The sequence below is a fragment of the Cervus elaphus genome, chromosome 9 (assembly GCF_910594005.1).
Source record: "Cervus elaphus chromosome 9, mCerEla1.1, whole genome shotgun sequence".
Lineage (NCBI taxonomy): Eukaryota > Metazoa > Chordata > Mammalia > Artiodactyla > Cervidae > Cervus > Cervus elaphus.
Genome location: NC_057823.1, coordinates 7,139,584 through 7,167,270, shown reverse-complemented (window position 1 = coordinate 7,167,270; position 27,687 = coordinate 7,139,584). Strand labels below are relative to the sequence as shown.

Genomic DNA, 27,687 nt, shown 5'->3' with positions numbered 1-27,687 from the left:
CTTTGTATTTCAGTGTTCTCTGTTGTGATCTCTCCATTTTCATTTCTAATTTTGTTGATTTGGTTCTTCTCCCTTTCTTTCTTAATGAGTCTCACTAACAGTTTGTCAATTTTGTTTATCTTTTCAAAAAACCCAGCTTTTAGCTTTGTTGATTTTTTTTTTAAATTTTTTTATTAGTTGTTGTTGATTTTTGCTATGGTCTCTTTAGTTTCTTTTGCATTTATTTCTGCCCTAATTTTTAAGATTTCTTTCCTTCTACTAACCCTGGGGTTCTTCATTTCTTCCTTCTCTAGTTGCTTTAGGTATAGAGTTAGGTTATTTATTTGACCACCTAAAGAAACAAAAGACCTATACATAGAAAACTATAAAACACTGATGAAAGAAATCAAAGAGGACACAAACAGATGGAGAAATACACCGTGTTCATGGATTGGAAGAATCAATATTGTCAAAATGGCTATACTACCCAAAGCAATCTATAGATTCAATGCAATCCCTATCAAGCTACCAACGGTATTTTTCACAGAACTAGAACAAATAATTTCACAATTTGTATGGAAATACAAAAAGCCTGGAATAGCGAAAGCAATCTTGAGAAAGAAGAATGGAACTGGAGGAATCAACCTGCCTGACTTCAGACTCTACTACAAAGCCACAGTCATCAAGACAGTATGGTACTGGCACAAAGACAGAAATATAGATCAATGGAACAGAATAGAAAGCCCAGAGATAAATCCACGAACCTACGGACACCTTATCTTTGACAAAGGAGGCAAGGATATACAATGGAGAAAAGACAACCTCTTTAACTGGTGCTGGGAAAACTGGTCAACCACTTGTAAAAGAATGAAACTAGAACACTTTCTAACACCATACACAAAAATAAACTCAAAATGGATTAAAGATCTAAATGTCAGACCAGAAACTATAAAACTCCTAGAGGAGAACATATGCAAAACACTCTCCGACATAAATCACAGCAGGATCTTCTATGACCCACCTCCCAGAATATTGGAAATAAAAGCAAAAGTAAACTAATGGGACCTAATGAAACTTAAAAGCTTTTGCACAACAAAGGAAACTATAAGCAAGGTGAAAAGACAGCCTTCAGAATGGGAGAAAATAATAGCAAATGAAGAAACAGACAAAGGATTAATCTCAAAAATATACAAGCAACTCCTGAAGCTCAATTCCAGAAAAATAAATGACCCAATCAAAAAATGGGCCAAAGAACTAAACAGACATTTCTCCAAAGAAGACATACAGATGGCTAACAAACACATGAAAAGATGCTCAACATCACTCATTATCAGAGAAATGCAAATCAAAATCACAAAGAGGTACCATTACACGCCAGTCAGGATGGCTGCTATCCAAAAGTCTACAAGCAATAAATGCTGGAGAGGGTGTGGAGAAAGGGGAACCCTCTTACACTGTTGGTGGGAATGCAAACTAGTACAGCCACTTTAGAAAACAGTGTGGAGATTTCTTAAAAAACTGGAAATAGAACTGCCATATGACCCAGCAATCCCACTTCTGGGCATACACATCAAGGAAACCAGATCTGAAAGAGACATGTGCACCCCAGTGTTCATCACAGCACTGTTTATAATAGCCAGGACATGGAAGCAACCTAGATGCCCATCAGCAGATGAATGGATAAGGAAGCTATGGTACATATACTCAATGGAATATTACTCAGCCATTAAAAAGAATTCATTTGAACCAGTTCTAATGAGATGGATGAAACTGGAGCCCATTATACAGAGTGAAGTAAGCCAGAAAGATAAAGAACATTACAGCATACTAACACATATATATGGAATTTAGAAAGATGGTAACGATAACCCTATATGCAAAACAGAAAAAGAGACACAGAAGTACAGAACAGACTTTTGAACTCTGTGGGAGAAGGTGAGGGTGGGATGTTTCGAAAGAACAGCATGTATATTATCTATGGTGAAACAGATCACCAGCCCAGGTGGGATGCATGAGACAAGTGCTCGGGCCTGGTGCACTGGGAAGACCCAGAGGAATCGGGTAGAGAGGGAGGTGGGAAGGGGGATCGGGATGGGGAATACGTGTAACTCTATGGCTGATTCATATCAATGTATGACAAAACCCACTGAAATGTTGTGAAGTAATTAGCCTCCAACTAATAAAGTAAAATAAAATAAAATAAAAATGGGCAAAGAACTAAACAGACATTTCTCCAAAGAAGACATACAGATGGCTAACAAACACATGAAAAGATGCTCAACATCACTCATTATCAGAGAAATGCAAATCAAAACCACAATGAGGTACCATTACACGCCAGTCAGGATGGCTGCTGTCCAAAAGTCTACAAGCAATAAATGCTGGAGAGGGTGTGGAGAAAAGGGAACCCTCTTACACTGTTGGTGGGAATGCAAACTAGTACAGCCGCTATGGAGAACACTGTGGAGATTTCTTAAAAAACTGGAAATAGAACTGCCATATGACCCAGCAATCCCACTTCTGGGCATACACATCAAGGAAACCAGAATTGAAAGAGACATGTGCACCCCAATGTTCATCGCAGCACTGTTTATAATAGCCAGGACATGGAAGCAACCTAGATGCCCATCAGCAGACGAATGGATAAGGAAGCTGTGGTACATATACTCAATGGAATATTACTCAGCCATTAAAAAGAATTCATTTGAATCAGTTCTAATGTGATGGATGAAACTGGAGCCCATTATACATAGTGAAGTAAGCCAGAAAGATAAAAACCATTACAGTATAGTAACGCATATATATGGAATTTAAAAAGATGGTAATGATAACCCTATATGCAAAACAGAAAAAGAGACACAGATGTACAGAAGAGACTTTTGGACTCTGTGGGAGAAGGCGAGGGTGGGATGTTTTGAGAGAACAGCATCGAAACATGTATATTATCTAGGGTGAAACAGATCACCAGCCCAGGTTGGATGCATGAGATAAGTGCTCAGGCCTGGTGCACTGGGAAGACCTAGAGGGATCGGGTAGAGAGGGAGGTGGGAGGGGGGATCGGGATGGGGAATGCATGTAAATCCATGGCTAATTCATGTCAATGTATGACAAAAACCACTACAATATTGTAAAGTAATTAGCCTCCAACTAATAAAAATAAATGAAAAAAAAAAAGACACATTAGGCCAGATGGACATAATAGCTATCTATAGAACATTCCATCCAGAAACAGCATAGTACTATGTTGGGTGCATGGGCTTCCCTGGTGGCTCAGACAGTAGAGTCCACCTGTGATGCTGGAGACCCAGGTTCGATTCCTGGATTGGGAAGATCCCCTGGGGAAGAGAATGGCTACCCACTCCAATTTTATTGCCTGGAGAATTCCATGGACAGAAGAACCTGAAGGGCTACAGTCCATGGGGTCACAGAGTTGGATACAATTGAGCAACTGATATACACACATATTAGGTGCATGAATATTAACAAACATTATATCCTATTCTTGTATTGATCCCTTTATTGTATAATGCCCTTCTTGGTATTTTGTCATAGACTTTTATTTAAAATCTTCTTTTTCTGTTGCCAGTACTGCCACCCCAGCATTCTTTTTGGTTCCATTTGTGTGGAAAAACTTTTTCCATCCCCTCACTTTCAGTCTCTGTGTGTCTTTAACTCTGAAGTGAGTTTCTTGTAGGCTATATATAGATGCGTCTTGTTTTTCATTCAGTTAGCCCCTTTCTGTCTTTTGATGGGAACATTAGTGTATTGATATTTAAAGTGATTATTGATACGTATGTACTTTTTGTCATTTTGTTACTTGTTTTCTTGTTGCTTTTTAGTTATTCTCTGTTATTATTATTTTTGTCTCTTCCATTGCGGTTTGATGGTTTTCTTTAGTACTCTTTTCTCTTTAGTTTTTGTGTGTCTACTGTAGGTTTTTGATTTGTGGTTACCATTTATTTTGACCTATGACTATATTTACTGGTTCAAACTCATAGCCAATTCAATTCAAGCACATTCTAAAAGATCTACTTTAATGGATACAAAAACAAGACCCCTATATATGCTGTCTACAAGAGACCCACCTCAAAACAAGAGACACATACAGACTGAAAGTGAAGGGCTGGAAAAAAATATTTCATGCAAATGGAGACCAAAAGAAAGCAGGAGTCCCAGTACTCATATCAGATAAAATAGACTTTCAAATAAAGGCTGTGAAAAGAGACAAAGAAGGACACTACATAATGATCAAAGGATCAACCCAAGAAGAAGATATAACAATTATAAATATATATGCACCCAACATAGGAGCACCGCAATATGTAAGGCAAATGCTAATGAGTATGAAAGGGGAAATTAACAATAACACAATAATAGTGGGAGACTTTAATACCCCACTCACACCTATGGATAGATCAACTAAACAGAAAATTAACAAGGAAACATAAACTTTAAATGACACAATGGACCAGCTAGACCTAATTGATATCTATAGGACATTTCACCCCAAAACAATTTCACCTTTTTCACAAGTGCACATGGAACCTTCTCCAGAATAGATCACATCCTGGGCCACAAATCTAGCCTTGGTAAATTAAAAAAAAATTGAAATCATTCCAGTCATCTTTTCTGACCACAATGCAGTGAGACTAGATCTCAATTACAGGGAAAAAAAAACCTATTAAAAATACAAACATATGGAGGCTAAATAACACGCTTCTGAGTAACCAACAAATCATAGAAGAAATAAAAAAAGAAATCAAAATATCCATAGAAACGAATGAAAATGAAAACACAACAACCCAAAACCTATGGGACACTGTAAAAGCAGTGCTAAGCAGAAGGCTCATAGCATTACAGGCTTACCTCAAGAAACAAGAAAAAAGTCAAATAAATAACCTAACTCTACACCTAAAGCAACTAGAGAAGGAAGAAATGAAGAACTCCAGGGTTAGTAGAAGGAAAGAAATCTTAAAAATTAGGGCAGAAATAAATGCAAAAGAAACTAAAGAGACCATAGCAAAAATCAACAAAGCTAAAAGCTGGGTTTTTTGAAAAGATAAACAAAATTGACAAACTGTTAGTGAGACTCATTAAGAAAGAAGGGAGAAGAACCAAATCAACAAAATTAGAAATGAAAATGGAGAGATCACAACAGAGAACACTGAAATACAAAGGATCATAAGAGACTACTACCAGCAGCTCTGTGCCAATAAAATGGACAACTTGGAAGAAATGGACAAATTCCTAGAAAAGTATAACTTTCCAAAACTGAACCAGGAAGAAATATAAGATCCTAACAGACCCATCACAAGCAAGGAAATCGAAACTGTAAATCAGAAATCTTCCAGCAAACAAAAGTCCAGGACCAGATGGCTTCACAGCTGAATTCTACCAAAAATTTAGAGAAGAGCTAACACCTATCTTACTCAAACTCTTCCAGAAAATTGCAGAAGAAGGTAAACTTCCAAACTCATTCTATGAGGCCACCATCACCCTAATTCCAAAACCAGACAAAGATGCCACAAAAAAAAAAAAAAGAAAGAAAGAAAACTACAGGCCAATATCACTGATGAACATAGATGCAAAAATCCTTAACAAAATTCTCACAAACAGAATCCAGCAACATATTAAAAAGATCATACATCATGACCAAGTGGGCTTTATCCCAGGAATGCAAGGATTCTTTAATATCTGCAAATCGATCAATGGAATACACCACATTAACAAATTGAAAGATAAAAACCATATGATTATCTCAATAGATGCAGAAAAATCCTTTGACAAAATTCAACACTCATTTATGATTAAAACTCTCCAGAAAGCAGGAATAGAAGGAACATACCTCAACATAATAAAAGCTATATATGACAAACCCACAGCAAGCATTACCCTCAATGGTGAAAAATTGAAAGCATTTCCCCTAAAATCAGGAACAATACAAGGGTGCCCACTCTCACCACTACTATTCAACATAGTTTTGGAAGTGTTGGCCACAGCAATCAGAGCAGAAAAAGAAGTAAACGAAATCCAGATAGGAAAAGAAGAAGTGAAACTCTCACTGTTTGCAGATGACATGATCCTCTACATAGAAAACCCTAAAGACTCTACCAGAAAATTACTAGAGCTAATCAACGAATATAGTAAAGTTGCAGGATATAAAATTAACACACAGAAATCCCTTGCATTCCTATACACTAACAATGAGAAAACAGAAAGAGAAATTAAGGAAACAATACCATTCACCATTGCAACAAAAAGAATAAAATACTTAGGAGCACATCTACCTAAAGAAACAAAAGACCTATACATAGAAAACTATAAAACACTGATGAAAGAAATCAAAGAGGACACAAATAGATGGAGAAATATACCGTGTTCATGGGTTGGAAGAATCAATATTGTGAAAATGAGTATATGATCCAAAGCAACCTATAGATTCAATGCAATCCCTATCAAGCTACCAACAGTATTCTTCACAGAACTAGACCAAAGAATTTCACAATTTGTATGGAAATACAGAAAACCTCAAATAGCCAAAGCAATCTTGAGAAAGAAGAATGGAACTGGAGGAATCAACCTGCCTGACTTCAGACTCTACTACAAAGCCACAGTCATCAAGACAGTATGGTACTGGCACAAAGACAGAAATATAGATCAATGGAACAGAATAGAAAGCTCAGAGATAAATCCATGAACCTGCGGACACCTTATCTTTGACAAAGGAGGCAAGGATATACAATGGAGAAAAGACAACCTCTTTAACTGGTGCTGGGAAAACTGGTCAACCACTTGTAAAAGAATGAAACTAGAACACTTTCTAACACCATACACAAAAATAAACTCAAAATGGATTAAAGATCTAAATGTAAGACCAGAAACTATAAAACTCCTAGAGGAGAACATAGGCAAAACACTCTCCGACATAAATCACAGCAGGATCTTCTATGACCCACCTCCCAGAATATTGGAAATAAAAGCAAAAATAAACAAACGGGACCTAATGAAACTTAAAAGCTTTTGCACAACAAAGGAAACTATAAGCAAGGTGAAAAGACAGCCTTCAGAATGGGAGAAAATAATAGCAAATGAAGAAACAGACAAAGGATTAATCTCAAAAATATACAAGCAACTCCTGAAGCTCAACTCCAGAAAAATAAATGACCCAATCAAAAAATGGGCCAAAGAACTAAACAGACATTTCTCCAAAGAAGACATACAGATGGCTAACAAACACATGAAAAGATGCTCAACATCACTCATTATCAGAGAAATGCAAATCAAAACCACAGTGAGGTACCATTACACGCCAGTCAGGATGGCTGCTATCCAAAAGTCTACAAGCAATAAATGCTGGAGAGGGTGTGGAGAAAGGGGAACACTCTTACATTGTTGGTGGGAATGCAAACTAGTACAGCCACTTTAGAAAACAGTGTGGAGATTTCTTAAAAAACTGGAAATAGAACTGCCATATGACCCAGCAGTCCCACTTCTGGGCATACACATCAAGGAAACCAGAATTGAAAGAGACACGTGCACCCCAATGTTCATCGCAGCACTGTTTATAATAGCCAGGACATGGAAGCAACCTAGATGCCCATCAGCAGACGAATGGATAAGGAAGCTGTGGTACATATACTCAATGGAATATTACTCAGCCATTAAAAAGAATTCATTTGAACCAGTTCTAATGAGATGGATGAAACTGGAGACCATTATACAGAGTGAAGTAAGCCAGAAAGATAAAGACCATTACAGTATACTAATGCATATATATGGAATTTAAAAAGATGGTAATGATAACCCTATATGCAAAACAGAAAAAGAGACACAGATGTACAGAAGAGACTTTTGGACTCTGTGGGAGAAGGCGAGGGTGGGATGCTCTGAGAGAACAGCATTGAAACAAGTATACTATCAAGGGTGAAACAGATCACCAGCCCAGGTTGGATGCATGAGACAAATGCTCAGGGCTGGTGCACTGGGAAGACCCAGAGGGATGGGATGGAGAGGGAGGCGGGAGCAGGAATCGGGATGGGGAACACATGTAAATCCATGGCTGATTCATGTCAATGTATGGCAAAAACCACTACAATATTGTAAGGTAATTAGCCTCCAACTAATAAAAATAAATGGAAAAAAATAAAATAAAAGATCTACTTTTTTTTTTTTTACTACTTTCACCTGTGTTTTGTGTTTTTCACATCTTCATATCTATTCCTTGTTTATTATAGTTATCAATTCAGTTCAGTCACTCAGTTGTGTCCACCTCTTTGTGAGTGCATGGACTGAGGCATGCCAGGCCTCCCTGTCCATCACCAACTCCTGGAGCTTGCTCAAACTCATGTCCATCGAGTCAGTGATGCCATCTAACCATCTCATGCTCTGTTGTTATAGTTGATTTTAAAAATTTTGTCTCTAAACCTTCCTATTAGTAAGTGGTTGATCAGAGCCTTTGCTAATAATATCTATTTTCCTTTACTAGTGGGATATTTTTTCCCTTTCATATAAATTCTTACTTCTTGTAGTCTTTTCTTTTCCATTTAAATATCCTTTAGCATTTCTTGTAAGATCAGTTTAGTATTGAGAACTCTTCTAGTTTTTGATTGTCTGAAAAAATCTTTAGCTCTTCTTCAGTTCTGAATGATAACCTTGATGGGTAGGGTATCCTAGGTTGTAAGTTCTTCCCTTTCAGTACTTTTTAAAACTATTTATTTTTATTTATTTTTTTACTTGGCTGTGCCAGGTCTTAGTTGCAGCATGTGGGATCTTTGGTTGTGGCATGTGGAATCTTTTAGCTGTGGCATGCTAACTCTTAGTTGCAGCATGTGAAGTCTTGGTTGCAGCATGTGGGATCTAGTTCCATGACCAGGGGTTGAACCTGAGCTCCCTGCATTGAGAGTGTAAAATCTTAACCACTGGACCACCAGGGAAGTCTTACTTTCAGTACTTTAAATAAATATATCATGCCACTCCCTTCTGGCTTGCAAAATTTGTGCAGGACAACCACATATAGCCTTATAGGGAATTCCTTTATATATGACTATTTGTATTTCTTTTGCTGCCTTTAAAATTCTCTCATTATCTTTAACTTTTGCCTGTTTAGTTATGTTTAGTTTAGTCTTAGTGTGAATCTCTTTGGGTTCATCTTGTGTGGAACTCTGTGCTTCCTATACTTGGAAAATGTTTCCTTCTTCAGCCTCAGGAATTTTTCAGCTGTAATTTCATCAACTTCACTTTCTACCCTCTTCTCTCTCTTCTTGTTTTGAAACCCCTAAATGCAAATATTAGTGTACTTGACATTATTTTAGAGGTCCCTTAAAGTATCCTCATTAAAATTTATTTTCATTTTTCTGTTCTGATTGGATGATTTCATTAGTCCTATCTCACATTCTTCTATATTACCTAGTCTGATGTTATTCCCTTCTTGTATATTTTTCATTTTGGTTATTGTATTCTTCAGCTCTAACTGGTCTTTTTACAATTTTCTAGTTCCTTGTTAAAATCCTCACTGTTTATTCTTTTCCCAAGTTCACTTAGTTTATTACTATAACTTTGAACTCATCTGAGGAATTATCTCTGTTTCATTAGCATTTTTCTAGGGTCTTATCTATTTTTCTTTTGAAACATATTCCTATGTTTCTCATTTTAACTTTTTTGTCTCTATGAAATTAGGTGAAAACAGTTATCTATTCTAGTCTTAAGGGGGTATCCTCTTATGAGATGCTCAACATCACTCATTATCAGAGAAATGCAAATCAAAACCACAGTGAGGTACCATTACACGCCAGTCAGGATGGCTGCTATCCAAAAGTCTACAAGCAATAAATGCTGGAGAGGGTGTGGAGAAAGGGGAACCCTCTTACACTGTTGGTGGGAATGCAAACTAGTACAGCCACTTTAGAAAACAGTGTGGAGATTTCTTAAAAAACTGGAAATAGAACTGCCATATGACCCAGCAATCCCACTTCTGGGCATACACATCAAGGAAACCAGATCTGAAAGAGACACGTGCACCCCAATGTTCATCGCAGCACTGTTTATAATAGCCAGGACATGGAAGCAACCTAGATGCCCATCAGCAGATGAATGGATAAGGAAGCTGTGGTACCTATACACCATGGAATATTACTCAGCCATTAAAAAGAATTCATTTGAACCAGTTCTAATGAGATGGATGAAACTGGAGCCCATTATACAGAGTGAAGTAAGCCAGAAAGATAAAGAACATTACAGCATACTAACACATATATATGGAATTTAGAAAGATGGTAACGACAACCCTTTATGCAAAACAGAAAAAGAGACACAGAAGTACAGAACAGACTTTTGAACTCTGTGGGAGAAGGTGAGGGTGGGATGTTTCGAAAGAACAGCATGTATATTATCTATGGTGAAACAGATCACCAGCCCAGGTGGGATGCATGAGACAAGTGCTCGGGCCTGGTGCACTGGGAAGACCCAGAGGAATCGGGTGGAGAGGGAGGTGGGAGGGGGGACCGGGATGGGGAATACGTGTAAATCTATGGCTGATTCATGTCAATGTATGACAAAACCCACTGAAAACATAAATAAATAAATAAATTTTAAAAAAAAAGGGGGGGGGCTTTGAAAAATGCCACATTGAGCAAATTTACCAGTCTCTCCTGGGGCCCAGAGTCTTTGACATTTTGAGCATCATGCTACCTTTTACAAGTACAACACTTTCACAAGTACAGGTCTTGAGCTGTGTGGTCCTGCTGGTAGTTGCTGAGCATGCCTGTGTGTCTGATAACGGTCTCTATGGGCTGACCTGTGACATATTGAGCTGGAGTGCTGACTCTGATTCATGCATCTTTCACTGTCTGGCAGGGTGACCAGGAAACATTCACAGGCAGTGGTGGAGAAATACATTGTTTGAAGTCTCTGCTTGCAGCAAGTCTGCTCAAGTCCCGTTGACAAAGTATGTCATGTGGCAAAATTCAGATCCAAGGACTGAGAATATACATTACACCTCTTGATGGGAGTAGCTGCAAAGACACAGAGCAACGGATGTATATGTAGGAAAATATGGAAAATTGAATTCATTAATGCAATTGATTTCCCTTCAATTTATAGTTTATTGTTAAGCAGATAAACACAATGTAGTACAACTCCATTTCTCCCCTCAGTTTCTTATACCATTATTCTGTGTTTGACTTCTGCATGCTATGTTGGTACTGTTGTTGCCTTAAATCTTCAGTAATCCTTCAACGTACTTTTCAATAGTCTCATTTTTAATTTCATTCAGGAAATGATTGACCCAGCACTCAAATTCAGTTTACTCTGAAATCAGGACCATTCACCTCCACTCATTGCCAAATTCAATGTTGATGTTTTCATCCTATCAGTATTTTAAAATCTATTGAGGTTTAATTTGTGGCCTAAAATATGGTCTATCCTGGAAAATGCTCCATGTGTACTTGAGAAAAATGTTTATGCTGTTGTTGGGTGGAATATTTTGTATGTATCTACTAGATACATATTAGTTTATTGTGTTGGTTAACTCCTCTGTTTCTTTGTTTATGTCTGTTTGTGCTATCCATTATTCTGAAAGAGGTATAGAAGTCTACAATTATTATTGAACTTTCTATTTCTCCTTGAATACTGTCAGTTTTTGCTTCACATATTTTGATGTAGATGTTTATAATTGTTATATCTTCTTGCTGTATTCTTTTATTAATTTTTTTTAAAGTCGCTCAGTTGTATCTGACTCTTTGCAACCCCATGGATTATAAAGTCCATGAAATTCTTTAGGCCAGAATACTCGAGTGGGTAGCCCATCCCTTCTCGAGTGGATCTTCCTGACCCAGGGATTGAACCAGGGTCTCCTACACTGCAGACAGATTCTTTACCAACTGAGCTATCCCTTTTTGGTCTCCTTTTTTATTTAAAAATCTATTTTTTCTGATATTAGTATAACCACTCCTGGTATTGTTTGGTTACTATTTCCATGAACTATCTTTTTCTTTTTTTTAAATTTCAACTTGTTTGTATCTTTGGATATGAAGTGAGTCTGTAGACATTTAGTTAGATCATGTGTTTTTAATCCATTCTGCAAACCTGTCTTTTGATTGGAGAGTTTAAATCCATTTACATTTAATTATCAATGAAGAAGGAATTACTTGTGTCATTGTGATGTAAATTTTCTATATGCTCCATAGCTTTGTTGTCTCTAATTTCCTGCATGACTATTTTTTGTGTTTAGTTGATATTTTTGTAGTAAAAAGTTTAAATTTCTTTTCTTTTGTGCATAATCTATAGCTATTTTGTGATTATCGTGGGAATGACATTTAACATTTTAATTTGAATTTACAACAGCTTACCTTCAATAACATACAAAAACTCTGCTCCTTTAAGATTCTATCCACAGCCAATTTGGTTGTTGATGTAACAGAATTGCATCTTATACATTTTGTGTCCCCAAACATAAACAATGCATTTAACTCTTTTAAATCAGGGCTTTCCTGATAGCTCAGTTGGTAAAGAATCCACCTGCAATACAGGAGACCCCAGTTGGATTCCTGGGTCAGGAAGATCCGCTGGAGAAGGGATAGGCTACCCACTCCAGTGTTCTTGGGCTTCCTTATGGCTCAGCTGGTAAAGAATCCGCCCACAATGTGGGAAGCCTGGGTTCGATCCCTGGGTTGGGAAGACCCCCTGGAGAAGGGAAAGGCTAACCAGTATTCTGGCTTGGAGAATTCCATGGACTGTATAGGAATTTCTAGGAAAAGCTTGGTTCCTCCCTCCTTTGGAGAGACAGTTTTGCCAGATTAGAATTCTTGGTTGACAGTTTTTCTCTTTTATTAATTTGACTATATCTGTCCATTGTCTCCTGGTTGCCAAGGTTTCTGATTGAAATATACTGATCGTCTTACTGAGAATCCCATGTACGTGATGATTCTCTTCTCTTTTACTGCTTTCAGGTTTCCCTCTTTGGCTCTGGCTTTTGAAAGTTTGATTATAATGTATTTCAGTGTGGATCCCTTTGAGTTCATTTTTCTTGGAGTTTGTTGAGCCTCTTGGATGTTTATACTTATGTTTTTCATTAAATTTGCAAAATTTTCAGCTGTTATTTCTCTAAATACTCTCTCTGCCCCTTTATCTCTCTCTTCTCCTGGGACACCCACAATGTATGTTGGCTTCTTGATGGTGTCTCACCAATTCCTTAGGCTCTGTTTGCTTTTCTTTAGTCTTTTTTCTTTCTAGATCTCAAAAAAGGAAAAGTGAAAAATGAAGAGAGAAAAGGGTTGTGGCCTCATAAATCCTCTAGAAGTCACTGCAGCTGGAGCAGGAGGTGCTTGTGACAATTGGGGGGTGGTGCAACAACAATGGTTGCCTCCTTTTTTAAAAATTTTTTTTTTTATTGAAGGATAATTGCTTTACAGAATTTTGTTGTTTTCTATCAAACCTCAACATGAATCAGTCACAGGTATACATATATCCCTCCCTTTTGAACCTCCCTCCCATGTCCCTTCCCATCCCACCCCTCTAAGTTGATACAGAGTCCCTGTTGGAGTTTCCTGAGCCACACAGCAAATTCCTGTTGGCTGTCTATTTTACATATGCTAATGTAAGTTTCCCTGTTACTCTTTCCATACATCTCACCCTCTCCTCCCCTCTCCCCATGTCCATAAGTCTATTCTCTATGTCTGTTTCGCCACTGCTGCCCTGTAAATAAATTCTTGCCTCCCTTTTTGTGTATACCTCTGTGATAAGAAGCAGCAATCATCAATCAAAGCACAGATCCCCAATATACAGGGTACAGAGTCTTCTTTGCTCACCCTGGCCCCCACATGCTGTATGCAAGCTTTCCAGGAATATGTGTACAGCTGCTTGCCCCAGGGATGTAGATGCTACTGTGTTAAGAGCTGAAATTGACTAACGTTGATTGCAATTTACCCTCCAAATCTTCAGTAGATTCTAGAACTCCAAAATACGTCAGTCAAATTCTGCCAGTGCAGTTCTTTTGTCCTGGTGGAAGACAGATTCCTAGTGCTTCCTGCTTGGCCATTTCCCAGAATGCTCCCCACAAATCTTTCACAGACAGTCATGGTATATACATGGATCCCAGAGCATAGAATCCATTGCCTATCAGGAACTAAGGCCACAGATTGAGAAGCTTGGACCTAAAGAAAAGAATGGCAGGTTCCACTCTCTTCTAGCTGAAACTGCCTTTATACATCTTCCCATCCTGTATGAGACCCTGGCTCTGACTTAACCTTCATTTAAGATACAGCCACAGAGGAAGCCAAGATGGCGGAGGAGTAGGAGGATGTGAAAGGCATCTCTCTCCACAAATGCATCAACAGTACATCTACAGATGGAACAGTTCTCACAGAGCACTGGCTGAACACTAGCAGAGGATCTCAGACACCGGAATGAGCAAGAAAGATCCCCATGTAACCAGGAGGGACAGAGGACAGAAGGGAAGGGGAAGAGGAGAGGGAGCTGTTTGGGGCCTGTGCCCCTGAGAGGATGGCTGAAGGAGAGGAGGGGTCCCTGCATCTGGGGAAGAAACTGGCCCTTGCCCACCTGCCAGCAGGTGATAGAAAAGGCCCCCACCAGGGTGGCCATCTTGTGTGGTAGACAGGGGCTAGGAAAGGCTGCCTCCAGGGCTGGATCTCTCACACCAATAGCCACCAGTTTTCCTGTGTACCTTGTTGCTGATGGGGCAGAATCTTTCACAGCCACTGACTCCCCAGTACACCTGTCACCATCAGGGCTCCTATAACACCACTGGCTGTGCCACCTCTATGCCCTGCCCTAACCAGGGTAGACCCAAGTGCTCCAGGCAGCCTCAGGCGCAGGCCCCTGTGGGTGGTCACACACAGAGGTAGGGCCAAAACCATAGGTGAGCCCCAGGGGACATGAAACGAAGGGGAAAAAAGGTTGAAATTACTCCTCTCACTTGAGCAAACCATGAACTGACATCCCATTACTGACTTTGTTAGAAACTCAGTGCCTACAAAACATCTGAACAGACAAGTTCTCTTGCCCAGGACAGGCCTAGCTTTAGCAGATGTAGACTTTGTGGGCACATACATGTAGGGGTTGGATCAGGCTAAAGTCTGAGTTGCCTCTGTACACCCATGACAGCTCCAGAGCCAGGATTTCTGCAATTAGAACCAGATTTCAGTGGATCTACTCTGGTGGCATGGTGAAAGCAACATCGGGGAGACACCAGGGCCAGTTACCATCACACCTGCAGTTAAAGTGGGGCTTAGAGCAGGGCCAGCCTCAGTGTAATCTGCGAGTTCACACAGTGGGTGAAAGGTGACACAACGGAGCACACCCACAGGTGAACAGCTCCAGAGGAAGAGCACTTGGTGGCCTCCCCACCAGGAGGACTCCTCCAAATCTGCCCACCTTGCACCACAGGCCAGAAACACACCTAAGAAGCAGACTTGCGGGTCCTCTGCTCCAACAACTAGGGAGATGCCTCTGCCTCTGACAGGGCAGTGAGAACCACAGGGCAAAGGGGAGACTCTGCTCAATGTCCAGGGCAGGCTATGTTCCCCACAACACATGTGAGCGATCTCGATGTCCATCAACAGATGAATGGACAAGGAAACTGTGGCACATGTATAAAATGGAATATTACTCAGCCATAACAGGGAACACATCTGAGTCAGTTCTAATGAGGCGGATGAACCTAGAGCCTATTATACACAGTGAAGTCAGTCAGAAAGAAAAACAAATATCGTATAACGTGGTATATATATGGCATCTAGAAAGATGGTACTGATGAACCTATTTGTAGGGCAAGGGGCAACAGAGGATGAGATGGTTGAATGGCATCACTCACTCAATGGACATGAGTCTGAGCAAACCCCAGGAGATAGTGAAGAACAGGGAAGTCTGGCACACTACAGTTCACGTGGTCACAAAAGGTGAGACATGATTTAGTGGCTGAATGACCACAAGCACAGAGATGCAGACACAGAGAACAGACTCGTGGGCACATCGGGGGAGGGAGAGGGTGGGCCGAATTGAGACAGCAGCATTGGAGCATATGTATATCACCACACGTGAAACAGATAGCTGGCGGGGATTCACTGTATGATGTGGGGAGCTCCACCCGGTGCCCTGTGACAACCTAGAGGGGTGGCATAGGGCAGAAGGTGAGCGGGAGGGTCAAGAAGGAGGGGGCATATGTATACCTGTGGCTGGTTCATGTGGATGTATGGCAGAAATGGACACAACAGTGTAAAGCAATTACCCTCCAATTAAAAATAAATAAATTAAAAAAAATAAATCTACAAACAGTAAGTGTTAAAGAGGATGTGGAGAAAAGGGAAGCTTCCTACACTGTTCATGGGAATGCCAGTTGATACAGCCATTATGGAGAATAGCGCAGAGGCTCCTCAAAACTAAAAATATGACTCAGCAACACCACTTCCGGGCATTTACCCATAGAAACCCATAATTTAAAAAAAGTGCACCCCAATATTCATTGCAGCACTATTTACAATAGCCATGACATGGAAGCAACCCAAATGTTCATCCACAGAGGAATGGATAAAAAATGTGGTACGTATATACAAAGGAATATTGCTCAGCCATAAAAAGGAATGAAACAGTGCCATTTGCAGAGACGTGGATAGATCTACAGATTGTCATACAAAGTGAAAAAGAAAAACAAACATTGTATATTATCACTTTTATGTGGAATCTAGAAAAATAATAGAAATGAACTTATTTGGAAAGCAGAAATAGATACACAGATACAGAGAACAACTTTATGGATACCAAGGGGGAAGGAGGCAGGAAGGAACTGGGAAATTGGGTTTGACACATATACACTACTATGTATAGAATAGATAAGTGAGGAGAACCTATTGTATAGCACAGAGAACTTCTACTCAGTGCTTTGTAATGTCCTAAATGTGAAAGAAATCTTTAATTGATGTGTGTATACACATAACTGGTTTACTTTGCTGTAGAGCAGAAACTAACACATTGCAAGGCAACTACACTCCAATAAAAATTAATTTTTATAAAAGAGGAAAAAAAGATACAATTTCAGTGTATGGCTTTCCCTCAGCAGAACTCAGAGAATTATCCACAATGCAAGAACATGCTCTAAGATGCGCAAAGCGAAAGTAGTTCAAATAACCATAGAGCCACCTAATGAAGTTTTGTAGTTCTCAGTTTTACAATTCCCAAGAAACCAAAAATTACTGAAAAGTAGCCCCATCTTTATTTAGGTTGCTTAGATAACATTGCATGGGTTCTGACTTCAATACAACACATATTTCTTAGTTATTTCCCACTTCTATTCCACACCAGCAAATTCCTGAACATTACCCAAAAAAGATGTCTCTGACCTCAGCTCATAAGACCCCACTGTTTTCCACTTACTCAGCTCATCACTGAATATTCTTCAGAGAGCTTCTCTGATCATTTTTCTAACTTTTAAATTATTTCTGTTTCTATATAAAACATTCTTGAAACACTAAAACCAATACATTTAACATTTTCATCACCTCAAAAAGCTCTCTTACTGCTTTGCAGCCAAGCTCTTTCTTCTAGGGTAGCTTTTGTTGTGATTTCTGTGATTTACCCATTACATTTATGTTTTTGAACTTTATATATAAACGGAATACCCTTTTACTCAATATAGTCTGTAAGAATTATTCATGTTTTCCTTGTATCTTCAATTCCTTTTTATTTTGAGGAATATTCAGTTCAGTTCAGTCGCTCAGTGGTGTCCGACTATTTGCAACCCCGTGGACTGCAGTACACCAGGCTTCCCTGTCCTTCACCATCTCCCAGAGCTTGCTCAAACTCATGTCCATTTAGTCAGAGATACCATCCAACCATCTTGTCCTCTGTCATCCCCTTCTCTTCCTGCCTTCAATCTTTCCAAGCAGCAGGGTCTTTGCCAATGAGTCAGTTCTTCCCATCAGGTGGCCAAAGTATTGGAGCTTCAGCTTCAGCATCAGTCCTTCCAATGAATATTCAGGATTGATTTCCTTTAGGATTGACTGGTTTGACCTCCTTGCAGTCCAAGGGATTCTCAAGAGTCTTCTCCAACAGCACAGCTCAAAAGCATCAGTTCTTCAGTGCTCAGACTTTCTTTATAGTCCAACTCTCATATCCATACATGACTACTGGAAAAACCATAGCTTTGACTAGACAGACCTTTGTCAGCAAAGTAATGTTCTTGTTATTAATATGCTGTCTATGTTTATCATAGTTTTTCTTCCAAGGAGCAAGCATCTTTTAATTTCATGACTGCAGTCACCATCTGCAGTGATTTTGGAGCCCAAGAAAATAAAGTCAGTCACTGTTTCCATTGTCTCCTCATCTGTTTGCCATGAAGTGTGATGGGGCTGGATGCCATGATCTTAGTTTTTTGAATGTTGAGTTTTAAGCCAACTTTTTCACTCTCTTCTTTCACTTTCATGAAGAGGCTCTTTATCTCCTTTTCACTTTCTGCCATGAGGGTGGTGTCATCTGCATATCTAAAGTTAATTATATCTCTCCTGGCAATCTTGATTCCAGCTTGTGTTTCATCCAGCCCGGCATTTCACATGATGTACTCTGCATATAAGTTAAATAAAAAGGATGACAGTATATAGCCTTGACATACTCTTCTCCAATTTTGAACCAGTCCATTGTTCCATGTCCAGTTCTAGCTATTGCTTCTTGACCTGTGTACAAATTTCTCAGGAGGCAGGTAAGGTGGTCTGGTATTCCCATCTCTTGAAGAATTTTCTACAGTTTGTTGTGATTCACAGTCAAAGGCTTTTGCATAGTCAATGAAGCAGATGTTTTTCTGGAATTCTGTTGCTTTTTCAGTGATCCAATAAATCTTGGCAATTTGACCTCTGGTTCCTCTGCCTTTTCTAAATCCAACTTGAACATCTGGAAGTTCACGTACTGTTGAAGCCTAGCTTCAAGAATTTTGAGCATTACTTCACTAGTGTGTGAGATGAGTGAAACTGTGCAGTTTTGAACATTCTTTGGCATTGCCTTTCTTTGGGATTGGAATGAAAATTGACCTTTTCCAGTCCTGTGGCCACTGCTGAGTTTTCCAAATTTGCTGGCAGATTGAGTGCAGCACCTTCACAGAATCATCTTTTAGGATTTGAAATAGCTTAACTGGAATTTCATCATCTCCACTAGCTTCATAGTTCATAGTGATGCTTCCTAAGCCCCACTTGACTTCACATTCCAGGATGTCTGGCTCTAGGTGAGTGCTCACACCATTGTGGTTATCTAGGTCATGAAGATCTTTTTTGTATAGTTTTTCTGTGTATTCTTGCCACCTCTTCTTAACATCTTCTGCTTCTGTTAGGTCCATACCATTTCTGTCCTTTATTGTGCCCATCTTTGCATGAAATGTTCCCTTGGTATCTCTAATTTTCTTGAAGAGAGTGCTAGTCTTCCCATTCTATTGTTTTCCTCTATTTCTTTGCATTGATCACTGAGAAGGCTTTCTTATCTCTCCTTGCTATACGTTGGAACTCTGCATCAAATGGGTATATCTTTCCTTTTCTCCTTTGCCTTTAGCTTCTTTTCTTTTCTCAACTATTTGTGAGGCCTCCTCAGACAACCATTTTGGCTTTTTTGCATATCTTTTCCTCGGGATGGTTTTGATCACCACCTCCTGTGCAATGTTACAAACCCCTGTCCATAGTTCTTCAGGCACTCTGTCTATCAGATCTAACCCTTGAATCTATTTGTCATTTCCACTTTATAATTGTAAAGCATTTGATTTAGGTCATACCTGAATGGCTTAGTGGTTTTCCCTACTTTCTTCAATTTTGTCTGAAATTTGCAATGAGGAGTTCATGATCTGAGCAATAGTCAGCTCCCAGTCTTGTTTTTGCTGACTGTATAGAGCTTCTCTATCTTTGGCTGCAAAGAATGTAATCGATCTGATTTTGGTATTGACCATCTGGTGATGTCCATGTGTAGAATCATCTCTTGTGTTGTTGGAAGAAGGTTTTTGCTGTGACCAGCATGTTCTCCTGGCAATACTCTGTTAGCCTTTGCCCTGCTTCATTTTGTACTCTAAAGCCAAACTTGCCTGTTACCTCAAATTTACCTTGACTTCCTACTTTGGCATTCCAGTTCCCTATGATGAAAAGGATATCTTTTTAAAAATTTTATTATTTTATTGAAGATTAATTGCTTTACAGAATTTTGTTGTTTTCTGTCAAACCTCAACATGAATCAGCCATCAGTTCAGTTCAGTTCAGTTCACTCACTCAGTCATGTCCAACTCTTTGTGACCCCATGAACTGCAGCACGCCAGGCCTCCCTGTCCATCACCAACTCCTTGAGTCCACCCAAACCCATGTCCATTGTGTTGGTGATGCCATCCAACCATCTCATCCTCTGTCGTCCCCTTCTTCTACTGCCCTCAATCTTTCCCAGCATCAGGGTCTTTTCAAATGAGTCAGCTCTCTGCATCAGGTGGCCAAAGTATTGGAGTTTCAGCTTCAATATCAGTCCCTCCAGTGAACACCCAGGACTGATCTCCTTTAGGATGGACTGGTTGGATCTCCTTCAAGTCCAAGGGACTCTCAAGAGTCTTCTCCAACACCACAGTTCAAAAGCATCAATCAGCCATAGGTATACATATATCCTCTCCCTTTTGAACCTCCCTCCTGTCTCCCTCCCCATCTCACCCCTTTTGGTGTTAGTTCTAGAAGGTCTTGTAGGTCATCATAGAACCATTCAGCTTCAGCTTCTTCGGCATTAGTGGCTGGGGCATAGACTTCAATTACTGTGATATTGAATGGGTTGCCTTGGAGACAAACGGAGATCATTTTGTCATTTTTGAGATTGCACCCAAGAACTGCATTTTGGACTCTTTTGTTGAGTATGAGGGCTACTCCATTTCTTCTAAGGGGTTCTTACCCACAGTAATAGATATAATGGTCATCTGAATTAAATTCACTCATTCCAGTCCATTTTAGTTCACTGATTCCTAAAAATGTCAATGTTCACTCTTGCCATCTCCTGTTTGACCACTTCCAATTTACCTTGATTCATGGACCTAACATTCTGGGTTCCTATGCAATATTGATCTTTACAGCATTGGACTTTACTTCCATCACCAGTCACATCTACAACTGAGCACTGTTTTCACTTTGGCTTGGCCTCTTCAGTCTTTCTGAACTGAAGCTATTTCTCCACTCTTCTCCAGTAGCATATTGGGCACCTTATCGACCTGGGGAGTTCATTTTCAGTGTCATATCTTTTTGCCTTTTCATCACATAAATACCAAAGTTTATTTGTCTATTCTTCTGTTGACTGACATTTGTGTTGTTTCAGTTTTGGGGTAGTGTGAAGAAAACTCTTATGAACATTCTTTTACAACTGTCTCTATGCACATGTGCTCTCATTGCTGTTGGGTGCATACAGGACAGTGAAATTACATATTCATGTAGTTTTGAGAAACTGCAAAGGATTTTCCAAAGTGTGTGTACAATTTTACACTGTCTTCAACAGTGAATAAGAGCTACAGGTCTGTTTGTCAGACTACAAGTCTTTATTTTACCTTCATTTTTACAGAAAATTTCCCTAGATAATAGAATCCTGGGTAGACAGTTTTCTGGTTTAATTTTGTTTTGCAAGAGTCTGATTGACTGTCTTCTGACTTGCATAGTTTTTAATGAAAAACTTGTAACTCTTATCCTTGATCCTCTGTGTTAAATACTTTCCCACTCTCACTGCCTTAGGATTTTCCCTGACTTTATTTTGCAGCCATTTGACTACGATCTTTCCCCCTTCCTCCCTTTCTTTTGCTGCACTACGTGGCCAGCGGGATCCTAGTTTCCCAACCAAGGATCGAACCCATGCCCCTGCAGTGGTAGTGTGGAGTCTCAACCACTGGACCACCAGGGAACCCACTGACTATGATGTTTGCTTTTTTATTCTGGTGTGGGGTTCTCTGAAATTCTTGAATCTGTGATTATTATAGTCTTTAATCTTGGAAAATTCTTATCCTTTATATCTCCACATTTTTTATGCCCTACACTCTCTTCTTCTGGAACTAATTCCACATGTGTTACACTGCTACTTTCTTACATCTCTTAAGGTTTTGCTTTATTCTCCACTCTGTTTCTTTTGTATTTCAGCCATAATAGCTATTGACCTATCTTCACACTTGCTGCTTCTTTCCTCATTTGTGTCCAGTCTGCTGAAACACCTGTTGAAGAAATTTTAAAATTTCTGATAGTGTGTATTTCTGGCATTTCCGATTGATTGTTCTTTAATAGTTTCCATATATCTACTTTAAAATTATTCATTTTTTCATGCTTGTTTACTTCTTAATTCCTTTAACGTATTAATCATAGCTACTTTAAAGTTCCTTTCAGATACTTTCAATGTTTCAGTCATCTCTGGGTCTGATTCTGTTCAATGTTACATCTCTTGACAGTGGGTCCAGTGTTTTATTTCCCCTCCCCCATTCCTGTGTGTGTGTGTGTGTGTATGTGTGTGTGTGTGTATCTTTTCATTTTTGGTTGAATGCCAGATATTAAAGAAGAACACTTAAGACCAAAGTCTCTGTACCCCAAAACAGGCATTCCTCTTCTTCTGCTAAACCGTCAGGGTGGGGAAGGTCTGATTCAGGCTAGTGAGAACTTGAACTGGGTTGTGGCTTCTGCGGTTGGTCTTGGCATCTGAGATTTTCCAGGGATGTGGGCCTGTTCTACTCTTCCTCCAGAATAGTGCACCTGTACTAGGCCCTGAGGATAGGAGCATGTGGTGCCTCCCACCACACACTACCAATAGAAGGCTTCTGCTCCATATGTGAGAGGTAAGAAAAATGTGTGCTTTCAGGTCCCCAGTGGTAGGTGGTAATCTTCTCAACACCTACACTGAGATGCTCTCTCTATGGTCCCTTGCTTTGCCCCAGGTATATTGCCTGAGCTGCTAGTGAAGGCCTAGGAGAAAGACCTACCAGTGAGTGCAATCCTCCTCTTGTCCGATTTCTCATCATTCTGAACTGGCACACTGGCCCACAATTGAATGGCTCATTGAAACTATAGTCAGCTGACTTCTCCCTCCCACTTGTGTTACACCTCTTCCTTTGTGCTGTGCTAATCATTTTCAGAGTGCTTCAGTCTGGATCTCTGTCCACCTGGTTCCGTGTGGGCCTCGGCATCTGTGTAAACATGACAGGGATATTTTATCCTACCTCTGCACTGTCTTCATTCAATGTCCCAGGTGCTCCACAAGGCTCTTCACTCTTAACTGGTTACAGCTCAGCCTTCTAGACCCGTGTGAGCTCTGGGGACTATGAAGTCTAATCTGGCCACTCTGCCTTTCCTGTGGAATTGCATACGGTGTCCCCATGGCTCAGGGTCCAACGACACACTGCAGGCACTGAGGCCTCCTGGGCTCCCTCAGGGGTCCTTCGCTCTGGAGTGCCCTGATTCTGGCATCCATCTTTGCAGATTCTAGCTGCCTGTGCTCCTCTTCATGTCACAGCCTGGAATGTGCCCCAAGAAGGAAGATGAGGCCCTTATAGACCTTACCTCATCTGTCCTCTTTTCTCAGGGGCCACGGCCATGCCCTGCCTCACGCTGAATGGGAAATAATTGCCTCCTAGGTAAATATGTTTGCTGCTAGCTTATGGTAGAGGCAAGTTCACTCCTAGTTACCTCGCTGTGGGCACAACGAAAAGCCTCAGATAGATTTTTAGCTGGCTTAGTAGTTAAAAGTATTTTCCAACTGCATTGTACTACATTGCTTCTCCAGGATCACCAACATTGAGCTTTTTTATTCCTTCTATTAACCATCTAATTCTTCCATGGCTCCTCTCCTGATACTGCCTTGCCAATGCACTCAATAGAAACCACAAACACTGCTGACATTCTGCTTCCCATCATCTTCCTTTGAGGTACACATTTGTTTACTCTAAAACTAATTCCCCCCTGCCACAGACTACACTATCCCCAAATTCAGCACCCCACCCCCACCAATACCCACTCAGACCTGTCTTTAACCTATGAGAATAACCCCTTTCTAGGTAGAACAGGATCACTTACACATTGGTCAGGCAAGTACAGGTTTCCTAGGACCAATTACCATATCCATTGGTATAGACAAGGACACGTGGAATGACAACCCACAAAACTTTTGGAGGCTACTTTCTTGCACACATTCTGTCATCCACTCACTCTCACCCAGGGACTCAGCTGATGGAGCTGTTTGCACTTGAGCTGTGACAATGGGAATGTAATGGGATGAACCAAGTCTTGGCTCTTACATCTCTCTTAGGAAGTGTCATGTGGCACATATTTAAGCTTTACTGACAAAAGCCTGGGTCTCCATTGCAGAGAAGGGAGCCACGTGGAGGGCGGGAGCAAGAGAAGGAGCTCTGGTGTGAGCCCACTAAGCCTTGGGGGAGCTCCAGTGTGTGCCGTGGGGAAAAGGAATGACAAGACCATTCACTGGGCCTACACTGCTTTTGACAGGTGACACGTCAAACAAGCTGCAGGAGGTACAGCTGCCTCTGGTCCCATTGTACCTGTGCCGACTGCTCTATGGACAAACAAACATTCAGCCAGACATGCTGTGTGCCGGAAACATCAGGGACATGAAGACTGCATGTCAGGTGTGACCCACTGCAGGAATGGGAGGCTAAGCCCAGGGATTTCAGATGTTATATATGCTTTAAGCCAGGAGCACTTCTACTGGGCGGGTCAATGGTCCCCAGCATCCTTGTTCTTATGGGGCTCAGACGTACATCTCCACGCAGCCATGGGCTGAGTGGGGGACCACAAGGTGGCTTATGTGCAAATGCAACGCAGGCCTCCGTCAGGCCCTGTGAACCCCAGTGCTGGCCAGAGCAGCCCAGGGCTCCACGTTTTCCCAGCGGCCATGCTGACTGTCATCCCACAGCACCTACCCTCTACTTGCAGGACAGTGTCGTGAACACTGCTTGCCTGCAGCAGGGCCTTCCCATTGACAAGGTGGGGCTGCATGACTGGCAGGAGCCTGGCTCCATCCCACAGGGTTGGCACTGGGCCACCCTCATGCAGGAGGCCCCGAACTCCCAGTTTACAAGAAACTCCTCTTTTTTCCAGGGTGATTCTGGGAGCCCACTTGTCTGTGAATTCAACCATACCTGGGTGCAAATTGGAGTAGTGAGCTGGGGAAAGGGTTGCACATACCCTATGTTTCCTACAGTTTTTGCCCGAGTCTCCTTTTTCTCGAGATGGATTCAACGTCACATAGAAAACACACTCTTACCTCTTCAGCCACTCCCTGCCCTCTCCCCTACTCCGGGGGCCATCATCAACGTCCTTATGACCTCATTGGCTGCCCTGTCAATGCTGTAAGGACTAAAGCCTCACCCAGCTTCCTCACAGCTGCATGCCTCCATCCCTGCCCAGCTCCAGCCCCTCAAGTCCTCACACACCTGAGCAAAGTGAGGGCCATCAGCCAAGCTCACACGCAAGGTTGGGGGGGAGACTGCTAAGGGCCACGCCGAGCACGGCAGAGGCTGGTCTCACCACAGAAGGGCGGCGGTTCATGGGAGGGCAGAGGACATTTGCTGAGTGCTCCAGGCACCTAAGATTTGAGAAGATATTAAATATTTACAAAGCAAGTGTCCCAGAAATCCTATATTTATCTTTCTACACAGAGTACAGCCTCCCTTTCACATGCAGAGTATGTTCATCACCCTGCCTTGTCAGAATGAACACTTGTCAGAATGTCACCCTTGACAGAAGGGTGACAGAAGGATAAATCAAACTACAGCATGTCTAGAAAGGACAACCATGTCTGGATATAGAATCCAGGGTGTGACCAAAGCTGGGGCAGAGGGAAAGTCATCATCTTAAAAACAGACCTATCAATATCAGAGTATTAAATACTTAAACATCTAATTTGGAAAATGGAAAACATGAGCTGAGAGTAGGCACCCAAAGGAAACTTAAAAGGTAAAAGCAGAAATCAAAAGCTAAACAACAGAAAACATTAAAACTAACATTTTAGAAATACCAATTTTAACAAAAAATCAAAAAGTAAGAAAGGACATCATGAACTTAATCAAGATATGATGTGAGACTGAAAATACACAAAACAAGAAATGACAAGGGGGATATATCCTTTGAACATAAAAAGTTTAAGAAATCCTAAGAGATATTATTCAACTCTATGTAAATAAATTCAAATGAAAAGTATCACTTTTTAGGAAATAACTAATTTATTGAAACTGATCCCAGTAGAGACAGAAGGCTAGAGATCAAATTCCAAAGAAGAAATGGGGAAATTTAAGGAAAAAAAACTATCCTAGTGAAAGTCCTTAGCTGAGATGGCCTCCTTGGGAGTCACATCAGGCCTTTAACCACAGGATTGTCCCAGTGCTGTCCATTCTGTTCCAGACACAGACAAAGGAGGAGAGTGTTGTGAAGACAAAAACTAATCACACACAAAAAACTAAGACAATCCAACCTATCAACTAACAAAAATCCTGATGAAAGATTAACAGAGCTCAACATTATTTTTTAAGTAATACATTATAATCCTGTAGAAATTATTCCAGTAATGCAAAGATAATTATTAGAAAACCCATAGATATAATTCACAATATTATTGCTTTTCTAAGGAGAATAAAATTAAAGAAAAGATGTTTAACACATTCAAAATCCATTTCCAACTTTTAAAAAAGGAACCATTGAATAATAAGATATATAGTGTATTAGTCGCTCAGTCATGTCTGACTCTTTGCGACCGCATGGAGTGTAGCCCAACAGGGTTCCATGTCCTTGGAATTTTCCAGGCATGAATACTGGAGTAGGTTGTCATTTCCTACTCCAGGGGATCATCCTGACCCAGGGATTGAACCCAGGTCTCCTGCATTACAAGCAGATTGTTTAGTGTCTGAGCCACCAGGGAAGTCCAGTAAGATATACATATACATATACATATACATATACATATACATATACATATACACACATCAGCCTAAAAGCTAGCACTTTCCTTAGTGAGGGAACGAGTGCCTTTATGCTGAAGTTAGGGTCACAGAAAGGTTGTTCCTTTATCCCTTGCTCTTTAATACCATATTGGAAGATTGGCCACCACAGCCACACTAGAGAATCATCCAGGGAAATGGAAAAGGCCTTTTAATCTATCTCCTATTTTAAAACTTAGAAGGATTTTTCCCTGGTGGTCCAATGGTTAAGACTCTGTGCTTCCAATGCAAGGGGTGGGAGTTCAATCTCTGGTTGGGAACAAAGATTCCACATGCCATGCAGCAAAAATAAATAAATACATTTTTTAAAAATAAATAAAAATTAAAAATCACATAAAACTGAATTTGTTTAAAAAGAAGACTTAGAGGATATCTGGAACACCCAAGAGAAAACTATGAAACTACCACAAATAGTAAGAAGGTTCAGTAAAGCCATTAGATAAAACATGACAAAATCAGTCTATATTCCCACTAAAAGATACATGATGAAAAACAAAAACAACAATTATAATAACAATGAAAAAGATAAGATACCTATGACCTTAACAGAAAATGTGAAAATTCATATGAGGAAATCTTTAAAATATTCCTAGGGAAAAAATAAATAAAAACCAAAACATCACACACAAAAAGAAAAAATAGTTTTGGATGAATGATAAGATATCCTATATTCTTGAACAGATAACTCAAAATGTGTTTTCTTTTCTGGAGTTAGATAAATTGATTTCAAAGTTTAT

General features: G+C 40.2%; 1 protein-coding gene across 1 annotated transcript in view; it reads left to right on the top strand.

Annotated features, from left to right (window-relative positions):
* Positions 1-25,668, top strand: part of PRSS38 (serine protease 38) — a 38,360-nt gene extending 12,692 nt beyond the window's left edge. The window contains exons 4-5 of the mRNA XM_043910781.1: positions 24,444-24,583; positions 25,056-25,668. Of these exons, the coding sequence (XP_043766716.1) occupies positions 24,444-24,583; positions 25,056-25,310 (395 nt within the window). The 3' untranslated portion in view covers positions 25,311-25,668. The remainder of the gene's footprint in view (positions 1-24,443; positions 24,584-25,055) is intronic.
* The last annotated feature ends 2,019 nt before the right edge of the window (positions 25,669-27,687 follow it).